This window comes from Bombus pascuorum, chromosome 7 (assembly GCF_905332965.1).
Source record: "Bombus pascuorum chromosome 7, iyBomPasc1.1, whole genome shotgun sequence".
NCBI lineage: Eukaryota > Metazoa > Arthropoda > Insecta > Hymenoptera > Apidae > Bombus > Bombus pascuorum.
The window spans coordinates 13,530,566-13,543,489 of NC_083494.1; the positions used below are offsets into that span (position 1 = coordinate 13,530,566).

General features: G+C 32.1%; 1 protein-coding gene and 2 long non-coding RNA genes across 7 annotated transcripts in view; 2 read left to right on the plus strand and 1 right to left on the minus strand.

Moving 5' to 3' along the window:
• Positions 1 to 18: 18 nt before the first annotated feature.
• Positions 19 to 12,924, minus strand: part of LOC132908850 (matrix metalloproteinase-14) — a 40,580-nt gene continuing 27,674 nt past the window's right edge. The window contains exons 4-10 of one of the 5 annotated variants that reach the window (XM_060963233.1): positions 9,172 to 9,323; positions 8,300 to 8,602; positions 7,799 to 7,964; positions 7,400 to 7,536; positions 6,919 to 7,239; positions 6,505 to 6,586; positions 19 to 2,012 (exon numbers count right to left, since the gene is read on the minus strand). In XM_060963233.1, the coding sequence (XP_060819216.1) occupies positions 1,867 to 2,012; positions 6,505 to 6,586; positions 6,919 to 7,239; positions 7,400 to 7,536; positions 7,799 to 7,964; positions 8,300 to 8,602; positions 9,172 to 9,323 (1,307 nt within the window). In that variant the 3' untranslated portion in view covers positions 19 to 1,866. Of the gene's footprint in view, positions 2,408 to 4,389; positions 4,492 to 6,299; positions 6,587 to 6,918; positions 7,240 to 7,399; positions 7,537 to 7,798; positions 7,965 to 8,299; positions 8,603 to 9,171; positions 9,324 to 12,924 lie in introns of those variants that run through there. The other 4 variants (XM_060963230.1, XM_060963234.1, XM_060963232.1 and 1 more) reach the window with 4 other exon arrangements.
• On the plus strand, positions 3,710 to 4,482 carry LOC132908859 (uncharacterized). The gene is made up of 3 exons (XR_009658435.1): positions 3,710 to 3,979; positions 4,050 to 4,277; positions 4,415 to 4,482. It is a non-coding gene; the product is annotated as an uncharacterized LOC132908859 (long non-coding RNA).
• LOC132908860 (uncharacterized) lies at positions 6,104 to 6,744 on the plus strand. The gene is made up of 2 exons (XR_009658436.1): positions 6,104 to 6,344; positions 6,457 to 6,744. It is a non-coding gene; the product is annotated as an uncharacterized LOC132908860 (long non-coding RNA).

Here is a 12,924-nt window from a genome sequence, read left to right on the forward strand (position 1 = left end):
TTTTAAAATAAGCGTTAGTTAAAACAAACGTATGTTTTCTTTATTGATACTGTACAATGTCAGGACATAGCACAATGTGGCAAGTTTCAATATGAATCATTTTGGTGCCCTGACAAAATATCCAATACGAACAAAGGCCTTGTACATTATATTGCATCAAATGTACGTTTTATTTGTGTATTAAATACATTAAACATTTAAATGTTTCAAATACAATCATAATATAAAAATTTTATACGTATTTCTTTGAAAAAGCAATTTATTTAACAAGTATTAAAAAACTGTACAAGGCGTTTTGTGCTTTATTTCTTAAATGCTAGGTCATTCTTAAGTACTTAATTATTTATTTGTAACAAAATTATGAAAACCTTTCTTAGAATGTAAAGAAACATGGTAATGTCATTAATTACTATAAAGATACACGTACACTATGATCTGTAAATACTGTTTATATTTTTATTGCGATATTTAATATCTTTTAAACTAATTTTTTCTAAATTTTAAGCTAAACATTTAACTAATATACACAGAATAGTTATGTGTTAAAAGGTATTTACAATACATAACGTACATGTATTTTATAAAGTGCATATACACACATTATACATAATTGCCTTTCATATCATTTTGGTTTTGAAGCACAATACAAATGATTATTCTTCTCAAAATAATAAAAATTGTTGTTTTTAAGATATTGCATTAAATCTCACATTCATAACATTATCATCAGGAATTAATATGTAACTATCATCAACATTATTTATTATAGTCCTATTACATAATAAAACAAAATACAGAAAGTTGTTTAGAGAAAATCTGTTGCATAAGTGAAAGAAAAGAAAATTATAGGGATTGCTGTTAATTAATCAACAATAGTAACAACAAATTAATAGAAACTTGTAAAAGAAAGATGTAATTTACTATAATATTTTCAGAACATTTTAAGGCACTTGTACGGAAGATAAATATTTTTTTGATACAGTCATTTAACATGAGTACTATAGATGTTTTCATACCTTTCTTATTACACTTATTAATACAGCAAGTTACAAAGTCTTTATTTTAAGGTTTTTTAGACGTTTTCAGAATTCTTTGCGTTGTTTCCTTACATTCTGAGAAGTATATATTTACATTCTTATAGGAAATAATGAAAACTCTATAATACTCATAATACTGTCAGTGAAGAAACCAATCGACTGCTATCTTTATTTGCTATTTGTCATGTTACAGCATATCTCAGTTCTTTTTTAAACCTATATGTACTGCATGGACGCGCAAAATAAGTGCCTTCAACATTAATGTTTATACAAATCACGATGTACGAATAAAGAATAAATAGGCAGTGTAAAAGGTTTGATGATATAATATTGCATGTGACTTAAAATATTATGTATAAACATATGTTACATGTTGTTTTGTGTATTTTACATATATATAGCATGTCTTGTAAGATGCGTCGAAACAATCGATTAACAAAGTGTAAAATCTTATCACATCTTATAAAACATGCTGCGCAGAATACTTATTATCTAGAGTGAAGCAAACTTTTTTAAACAACTATTGTAGATGCGCAACGTTGCTTCAATTGGAATGATTGTTCCATGAGAGATTAAAATACATAGTAACGAACAGAATCTCGCTTCAACACGTTCGTTGACTTAAAATGATTATCACCCACGATTCGTGAGCGCCGATTAGCACAATGCCATTTTTTTGGCACAGTTTCCATTTTTCGTGTACGACACACTTTGAGTCTCACTTTCCCCATTTTAATGGTCCGTGTGATTAATTAACTATACTGGACTTCCCATCGTTGATGATCCCATTGCTTTATATGATCTCCAACAAATAAATCGTCCCTATCTTTTACGTAGTGGCAACAATTTTAGCGAAGATCATGGTCATCAAACTGAACGGAAGATACCACGATATCGACGTTGCCGTGGAAACGTTTCCCGCCGCAGAGTCCGCATCCTGATTGGAAGACGTGACTAGCTGCTCGTCCGTTTCGCCTGTCGAATTTTATAAAAATCGTAGAAGAGGATCTAATGCAAGCTAAGAGAATCATCGCTGATCGGATGGTTCACCGCATCGAACACGTTTTGTGCAGCTTTTTTTATTCGAAACAACAGAAGTCGAACGTAGGCTACGTAATTGCAGGCTGTTGTTGTTGTTTGGAACTTATAATATAAGGCGGCAATCGGCAATTTTCGGAACGGCTGTCCCTCCGCCTGTCTCGCAATCCCGATTTTACGATATTTTTCCCTTGAAAATTTGTTGTCCCATTTTGTTGCCTTCTAACCCGAGTTTACGACTCAACGAGAGATTCCTCGAACGAACAAGTTTTCATTCTCGTCCGTTCACTTTTTTCCGAATCCGCGCGATTCGGAATGCAGATTGTTGTCTTCTGGAAAAGCGAGTTTTTCTCGGGTTAATGGGACTGTGACTGCTCGTCACTGTGCGTAAAACGCAATCCCCGTGTTCGTTCGCCTCGAAATTTTTCAGCATCATATGCTGTCGAATAGCCAATTTCGACAGTGCATTTTCTATTTAGTAAGTTATCAATACATGAGATAGTTCATTAAGTCTCAAGATTTTTGTGCCTTTGGAAATTTATCCTTTTAAAAATTTGTATTTAAAAATTGTGGTATACTATCATTCAGGATTAACATTGAGGGAATAAATTGTAATTTGCACTTTTTGTGTTAAACAAAAACTGTGCTTTAACAAAAATCGAAGGTGTTGGAGAAATTATTAAAAATGAAGAAATTCTGATAGCTGTAATAAATATAACTTAATTGAAAACATAAATCTTGTCATGGAAAGCTACTCACTCTGCTAATTATAAATTTTGTAATATTTATTTTTATTTATGTGAAGTAGTTATGCAATTTCCAAAAAAAGCAAATATAAATTTATCAAAAAACGTTCATTAAAATTACTGATGCTATAACATTATAAATTTATTTTACGTTACAGGATATTTATGAATATAGTAATATTTATAAAAAGTGAACGACTCTATTTTTTTATGCACAAAAATCTTTACGAATTAAGATAAATTAAATTTAAATTAATATTTACTTTTAACATATATATATATATATCTTCTTTGCTTCAATAATCTACTTTTTATAAGAATTTTAATCCTTTAAATTTCATTAAAAGAAGGTAAGGAAATCTTACATTTCTTATTCTTAATCTTATCTTTTAGAGAAAAGTATACTATAAGAATAAACATTATAGAATGCAGAGCGTTAAATATAGCAACTTCCACATAGACTTTACCAAAAGAAATCAACCCGAAGATAAAAAATAAGGTTGGTGCAAAAGGAAACGAGAATACAACATGCCCTATACCAAATGATTTCGTGTAAAACAAAATTATTAGAACTAAAAGCACAATATTCGTGCAAATACTTGTGTATGTGTATAAGAGATCAACAAAAGAACGTGCATGTGTGGTGTGTATCTGTGTGTAGAAATATGGAAAAAATTTCAAAGGAAAAAAGAAAGAAGTATAGGAAATGGAAATAAGGATTCTTTGGCGGGAGGGAAGATTCATCTTTTAGTTAGAGAGAGGGAAAGGAGGAGATACTGTCCTACGATAGATTAAGTTCCAAACAACATAACCATCCTCCGTATAGTTTTATCATGCACTTGTTTGTTTTAAACGCTTGCGCAGAGATTCGTGCTTTTACGTTGCGTGCGTATTAACACACGTATATTCTTATGTGTTCGTGCTGTGATACATCCTTCGCGAAAAATTCGTGCATTATTATGACTGTATTATCATGCGACAAAGTGATTTAATTTCACAGGCCTGTCTACAGATGGAGCTCTTCACACTTTCTCTCATTTTGCGTTTAAAATTTCGCGCGTATACATTTCATGACAGCCATTATTATAGTAACAGAAATAAAACAGAGAGTGTTTTGGCGCCTAAAGTTGATGTTGACAGGCCTGATTTAAGAGTTCGGTGAGTACTATTTTATCCGTAAAATTGTTTAAAGCTGTTGAAAGCAACATTAATACATCGTTTTGCATAGCTTTTCATGTGTCCAGAAGCAATTGAAAACGGCGTTACTTCTGCTTTAAATAGTAAGACTGCTAAAAATATTAGTGAAACAAAAGATGTGCAGAGACAAGCATTCAATGAAAAAGAGAATGGTGTGAGTGTTAGGTAACATGATACACCAATTGATTCAAGTTCGAATTGGAATAAGAATGTACGAGATATAAAATAGGTAGAAGAAGAAGACATATAAAGAGAGAAGGTACTTGACTAAATAAGTAAACTAGAAGTAATATGCGGACAAATGCACTGACGTGAATAAGCAACAAAATAGTAATAGGAGAAAGAGAAACGTGACAAGTAGGGAAAGCTTAATATTGTAATATTTACTGTTTCCAGCAAACTGGGTCCGGTGACGGTGACAGACGATATTTCACGATATTTACCCCTTTCCCGGTATAAAGGTACTATTTTCTCTATTTCTTTTATTTGATGTTTTTAACGAATACATAAAACCTCATTTTTATCCGCCTGGCTAGTAAATACTCTGGGCTTCGGAAAGCACGCGGATATAATTCACGAAATGATTTTCTTATATAACAATTTGTTCAAAGTTTGGGACTATAGGAAATGTATTCGTGCGTGGATAAAACTTTAGGATGACTTCCGGTACCTTAACGAAGTTTATCAATTATTAGATTACATTTTTATTTGTTTGTTGTTTATTTAGAGGGAGCAATATTTAATCAATGTTGTTGTTTTACTCTGATATTTAATGTAAATTTTATCAAATTTAATAAAATGTAATTGAATCTCGCGGGAATTTAAATAACTGTCAATTGTAGGGTTAACACACAGTTTATAGATGTCATCCTAAGTTTAAAGGAGTGAGACTAAATGATAATTTTGCACATTGATAGAAATAAAATGATTTAATTTTTGACAATAAAAATTGAACTTCTTGGTAATAAAAAGATGTTTGTCATAACAAAAACTGATTTCTTTTAAAAATTTAGGATCCACAGTATTTTACTACATTTTGAAAATAAATTTTATTAGATTTGTGTTTTATAATTACTTTTTAATAAAATTACTTATTAATATTTATTGAATTAATATTTATAAATATCTCAAAGTAGCAATGTATATATTTTGTTATTGTTAAAACAATAACTAAAAAATGCTAGTATTTCTATCAGTGTGTAAATATGATTTAATGAAAAGTTAGTAAAAATGAATAATTGACGATTTATTAAAGCGATCTTACTTCTATTTGTTAGCAGATTAATTATATGTTGTATGTACCATGATGTCACAGATCCAATGATATTTGGTTATACCAACTTGGATTACTATTCGATTTTAATGTTAGTACTACCACCATGAAATACCCAAATTAAAATGACCACCATATTCTTAAATATCATATTCATCGAAGAAGTTTGTGCAAATTTATGAACATTGAAATATTGGTGTTCGCTTTTATCTATGTATCTATCGCTTATAATTTACATTTTAACCAATTATTTTAATACTTATGGATAAGATCCGTGTATTATATTTGAATTATTATTTGCGAATAAAATGAACGAATAAATAACGAGTATGACATTAAATTGTGAGACTATGGATTGAAACATAAGTTGCGAAATATTCTACGGTATGCTATATTATATTTTGGTCTCTTGAATGGTGGAAGACCTCTATAAAAACTCAGCTGTTGAATAATGATTTATGTTACACTTTCGATAAAATATTTTTTCATTTTGAATTGTAAAACTGTGTTCGTTATACTTTATTGTATGGACAAATTTCTTCGATGATTAAGAAGCCCTAAGTATGTAATAGCCAGGTGTTCGAGACACCAAACGCTGTATCCTCGTCTTTTTTGCTTTTATGTATTCACAGTTTAATTATCACAGCTTTAAGTCCATATATGGTAGTGATATAAGTTCGAAGTTTCAACTATCCACATCACAAATCTATTCGTATCATCAACTATTTATATCCGGATCACAATACAATTTTATCAATATTAATTTTGAAACTTTTTTCAAATAACTATAATCTGAATTTTTATTCGGAAATAAACTTTAAATAAAGAGATAACATAAAAATTATAGCGTTAGTTTAATAATAATTAAATAATATATTAGATATAATAATAGCAAAATTTAAATGTACCAATCTGATCTATTGTTCAAAATTTTCTTTCTACAAATAAATAAGAGTTTATTATAATGTTTAAATTTCTATGTATATACATTTTCACATAAAATAGTACCCTGATCATAATGAAGTGGATACTGTGAAACTTCTCTGTGACGAGGTAAGAATCTGGTTTGACTCGAATGAAGCTTTAGTACCTGCATCTAAGATGATGTCTCCGACCTCATCGTCGTCATTATCATGGTCACCATCATCGGGCGCGAGGATGCCAGCATGCGGAAATATATCTTCGGGATTTTCGTGAAGCCATTGGACATTACCTAACGTTCCCTTGTTGGCTGATCTGCACCCGAACCACCAATATGCCGTCGCTCTAGGGAATGCTGGATCAGCAACATCCACCTACACAACGTTAACATAGTTTAATCAAAGGTATTGTGCTTTTTTCATTTTCAATTACTTATTTTATTTATGTGGAATATTTTCTCCAACGTAGATCATGTGAGAAGTTTCTGAATAGAGAGGAAATATTTGAATATAAAGTTATAGAAATATGATTTCTATGATCTCAGAACATTAAGTCGAAGACTGTTGTACATTCACAATCTTTTGGCGACTTGAATTAATTTTCATGGTTCGAAACTAAAGATTTCAATAAAGAAATCATGCAGTCTTTGATATTGATGTTCTGTAAAAATTGTACAAAACTTGATATGCTGTTTTTAAGTACTTACGGAAAAGGTTCTGTCATTGAATCGATAATAAGCATCTCCCTTGAAGAAATACGTGTAACCACGATAAACGATCGAGGCATCAAGATTATTTGGGATACCTTCCCAGTTTGAGATCAGTTTTGGATAGGTGTTCTTCACGGGTGGTTTTTGAGCAGGGTCAAATCTCCAGAATTTGGCGCCCTTGTAGAAGTAAATCTTGCCGTTTCCGGTCCAAACAGTCACAGTGTCGATATTATCTGGAATTCCTGTAAAACCTTCGCTGATTTCCTTCGGGTAATCTCCGTCCATTCTCTTGCCTACGTATCTCCAATATTTTGAGCCCTGCACCAATACAATTTATTTTTATCCCTACGATTCATTTATGGATTATTCCTTTCATATTTATTCATTTATATTCTTATTTTATTTTTATCCTGATGTGATCTTGAAACATATCTGTATCACTGTATGTATAATTTAGATGGTTAGACGCTTCTTGTACCTTGAAGAAATAAGTTTTTCCATTTTTGTATGTAAATGCAGCGTCTATGTTTCCTGGTAGTCCTTTCCATGAGTGTGAAATGAGTTTAGGATAACCGACTGCTACACCATCCGCGGTTAATCTCCAGTAACGATCACCTGTAATTCAGATTATTATTTAGAGTGACAAAGCATAAAAAACTGGAACTTGAAAATTAGCCTTATATTGCTATATAGATCTCTCTCTATCTCTCTCTCTTTCGGTTTTCTATTATTCCTTTTCTTTGAAACAATTTCTGATTTACTTATGTTTTTCTAAGTTCTACGATTGTTCCTAAAAAATGAAACATCGTCATCGTTCTTTTGTCCCTCTTTGTATAGTTATCCTTTCTTTTTAATAATAATTCGAATGAATACATACCCTTGAACGCATACATATGTCCCTCTGCAGAATTGAACATCGTGTCGACTTTTGGATCCGTGCAGAGCTCGGAGTCTTCTTCACTGGGTGGTGACGAAGTAGTGGTTCCATATCTCGGTCCAGTTGGAATGCTACCACTATTTGTCGATTTTTTTCCATACAAAGCCTAAAGCAAAGTCATAAATACCATTGTCATATATTTCTGATTCCAAAATTTTCTTCATCGAGTTTTTTTTACAATGGCGAGCGCAGAAATACAGGAAACCTTTATACTAAATTCAATTTAATTTAATTTGAATTGAATTTGATAGTCATTCTATATTTATAATGTTTTAAAGTACACGAGATGTGTTTTTAAATCCTATGTTATAGACAACAATACAGGATATTATATAACTGGTAAAAATAAAAATAAAACTTTTCATAATACAGTTAACCATTTCCTTACAGCGAAAGCCATAAAAATTAGTCTTTGACTCAATTGAGTGTTATGATATTTACCTGAATACCCTGAATATCATCGTCATCTAATTGGAAATAAGGTTGGTAGCCGCGATAGAAGGGTGCCATTAGAGCAGCCTTAACGTCGCTATGGCTCAATCCGAGGGAATGACCAAACTCGTGAGCGGCTACTTGGAAGAGATTTGTGCCACGGAAACTGTCGATGGTCCATTGCTCTGCATCATCAAAATGGGCATCACCACCGTATACGGGGAAATAAGCGTGAGCCAAAGTGCCACCAGGTCCGTCGAAAGGATCTCCGTCTCCGTGTTCACCTTTCTCAAATCTAATCTCAATATGGACCTATATAGATAGAATGTTTATAGTAAATAGACTATTCTGATCTTTCTTGATGAGTTCTAATTTCTGTTTAGAAATAAAATTAATTCCATTAGAAACGAAACTGGTTTGGTTGTGAGTTCTTCTAGAGTAGAAAAGTAAGTGGATTGGAGCTTATTTATTAAGGTTTGGAAGTAATATAAGGAGTAAATTAACGTTGTTAGAAATATGAAAGTTGAGATGTATAAGCAAAAGATAATTTCAAATTAATCCTCAATTTAATTTAATTTGCTAATTGATCAAGCGTATCCTTAATGGCACATGTTATACCATTATATTTTAACGTATGGCTATATTTTATAGCGTTGGCCAAGCTCCAATGACGTTGAAATATTATGAGTGAAATCACAGATGACCCCATGAAAAACAAACAGCTTAGTTAAAAGTATACCAAAGCTGCCATCAGTAACAACGTTCGCATTGTTAGCGTCAGATTTTAACTGCAGGTCTTTTAAAAGAGCGCTATTCTTTGTTCCTTCTTGTTTTCCTTACTCACGATCGTGAAAAACCTTGGTAAATATTATTCGACTCACCTGGCCCGACTTTTTTTGGATGAAAACGAGATCTGTATATTCAGACCATACTTTGAACGCCTTGTTCAGCTCGTCGTCGACTTTGTGCTGTGGCAAATTTCGCGGATACTTGCTGATCTTGTACGTCAGTTTCTTCACACGCCATCTTGAGCCTATAACAAAGGAAGCAATAGTGACGATGCATTAAGGAATTCGAAAAATATTTGTCTTGTTATCTATATGCAATTCAATAGCATCCTTCTATTTTTTTCTTAATCCTTACATTTTTCTATTTTTCTTTTCCGAAGTCTTGCCATCTGTATTTTTTAAATTATCACAATCAAAATAATATCATTACTGTTAAGTCATACGTTATTAATGTTAACAAATTCTCTATTTGATCTAGAATTGTAAAATTGTAGAAGAAAAGATTTCTACTATTCACTAGTTAATTGATAAATTATTATATTATTATTGATATTATTATTATAAATTATGCAAAAGAGCTTTGATATCGGATCGTTATCCTTTTTAATTGACTTTTTACAGCGAGAAAATTGTTAGCGATTCGGTTAAAATCGTAGACTTAGTTTTATAATGTTTAGAGATGTCTTGAGATTTTTCGAAAATCGACTTGCTATGAAACATGCGAGACATTCCATCAGCAGATTTATGACGACCTTCGATCATTTTAATTTTTACGAGCATCATCTTGGCAAGTCTGTAACTTCTTTTTATGTAACGATTGCTTCTACGTGTGGCAATCATCGCACTACCGTCTTATTTATTCCTTGTGCAACGATTTATTTTTAAATATAAGCATCCGCCACGAACGCATAGGGTGTTAGCACGAGAGGAGTCGATGATACTGAATTCGCGAGAAGCTTCCGCGTTTTTATTCGTTTTCGGCATATCTAATCTACTCTACGAATCATCAAAACGTCGTTTCACAGTCCATTCGTTAGTAATCCAGCATGTTTCCTACCAAGTAAGCTGATTCATCCCTTAATCATCGTAATGTGTCTCAAAAACCGAAACATTCACCAAAGGAGAGGAACTTTGTACTTACTGACTCTATTTCCAGAGTTAGAAATATAATCGTTGCGAGAATAACTAATGCACTCGCGATTATTAAGAGAAGCTTATTATCGAACAGATCGCCTCGTCATCGCACTACCAATCTGTTATTTTCTACAAACGACGGATCCAACATCAAGGTTCTATGGACCAAGGTCAAATAGCGACATCTCCGTGATTAAAGAGCAAAACTCATCGAAGCTTACATCCTTCGTCATTTATATCTTTTTTCTTTCTTTTATAATCTGTTCGTTCACCGAAACGAGTTTCTCTAATAATAACGTTCATAAATGGTCCTATTTTGAAATACAGTAGAATCTCGTGTATTTAACCAGACCGAGGGACAAAACAGATTCGAACAGACTAGCATGGTAATGAGTAGTTTCGATAATAGAAGTTTGCTAGCTTCCAATTTTTCTTTTTTTATTAATTCGGATAATAGCAGCTGACGTTTGTAAAAATAAAGTCGAACGGTTGTTTCCACGTTACGTTTAATTGATCCTTGTTTAACGCACAGAATTTATTTTCAGTACAACGTGATGATCACATATGAAGGCTACGAGAGAATAACTGCTCATAGTAGCTTTAAAATTTAGGATTGTTATAAAAATTCTACTGTTACAGAGTTAAACGTATATTTTTCTACTCTCTTAATATTCCAAAAATATCGTTGCTTCCATCAGAATATTCAAACTTTATCGTTTATCTCAACAATTATATTTCTGGCTAAGATTCTACAGGATTTCGTCAATTATATGTTTCAATATATTTTCAATTTTATCTATTTCTTATCTATTCCTTTCTAATCATAAAGTAAAACAAAAATCAACAAAAATGTACTTATGTTTTTTTCCCTGATTAAATTGATTTCAAATATCAATATACATATATAATCATCACAGTAGAAATTTGAAAATATATTATACAACACTCACGACAGAGGACATAAAAGTTTTCTGCTATTGATTTTCAAATATTTTCGTACATCTGAAACTGAACATTAATTTGTATAAACAGAGCGCGAGTATAGTCGAGGTTCCACTGTACTCGAGTATTCGGGTCGAATAGAATCGTTGATCCATATCGATCGCGATCACAGCTAGTGGGTCAAAACTAGGGAACCTGTTATGCGATTGAATTCCATAGGATGCACGCATCGGTGATCTTGTCGCCCGTGAGTTCACTGAAACGAGAAACGTTCGCGCGAGGTTCAAAGTCACGGTTAGGATCGATCGAATCTCGATGATTTCCCAAGTGAATTGTACTTCTGCAGGTCATGTGTCGGCATGATTGGACGAGCGAAACGGTGAATCAAGCGCCGGTCACTTTCTTCCTAGAAGAATCGGTCAATGAAAAGGAAACGGAATGCCTTATGGGTTGCAGTTAATTAGATATGTAGCTGGAGTCATGGTTTATGGGAAGGTTCACGCAAAGTCTGTGATCAGTGGTAGTTAGCGTGACTCGTGGTCAAAGGACAATTAGCATGACTTGGTGATAAATAGACTTAATAGACTGCGGATTTTTATGCGTTATGCATAGAATACGCGTAATACGCAGCGATATATAAAATATCCAAAGTAGAAGACTCGTTATGGTATTACGTAATTACTTCCTAATAAAAATATGAATTTATATAAAAATCCGTCGTTTAGCTGCAAAGCCGAAGGAGATCTGTTTCCTTGTGTGAAAATTGTGTTATTTTAACTGGCCATTTTAGAATGGAACGAGGGTACGGAATAGTAATCTTATAATAATATGCAATTCTATTGTGTGGTAATTTAATCATTTCAGCATCACATGCATAATAACGTTTTGAATTTTTAGAATTTATCTTCATTACTATTTTCCTTGTGGAGGGTTTTTTTTTTTTAAATTGGACTTTAAAATTGTTTTAATTATCGGAGAATACACAGGATATTGTAACACTTCGGCCAGTGATTTGGTTTTCCTTGAAAACTCGACGAGGTTGACTATGCTAATTCTTACTGAAATTTTGTCTAGCTTTTGTATTTTGAGGAGATTAACTAAATAATATGCAAATAATTGATAGAAATAAGAAGATAAGATGTAACCATAATACTAGATATGAAAACGATTATAAGAGTTTTCTCTTAAAAGATCGAATGAAATCTTGCTGACGTAGTTTCTGATTATAGTGACCTCGTTTTTAATAGTAAATACTCGGACGTATAGCCTTCTCGGAAATGCATCTGGAACAATTTTGGTGTTTAAAAAATGCATTCGGAGCGCTCAACAAATAGCTGCTACACAGGCGTGTATAACCTGTTTAGGGTGAGTGATTTTACATTGAGAATAATGAGGCAGGAAGTTAAAAGTAAGACTAAATCACGAACAGATCCCGTCACTTGAATAGTCGTTCAAATTTCTGTCAACTTCCAGTATTTGCAGTATTTCAATTTCAGTATTTCTTTATGATCTTTTTCCTATAGAAATTAATTGCTTAAATTATTCTCAGAATTTCAGTATTATTTTTTCTGTAATAAATTTTAAATGTAAAAAAGTGCAATAACATATAAATATTAATAAACATTTCCACAAGAATATAATGTTCTGCTTTGAATGTTTAGTGTATTTTGAATTGTTCCAAATTCTAACATTTAAATTTGAAAGATGTTCTTGATAAATTAGATCCAACAATTACTGTTATAATTTTGATACTGATTTTATTATTAAAAC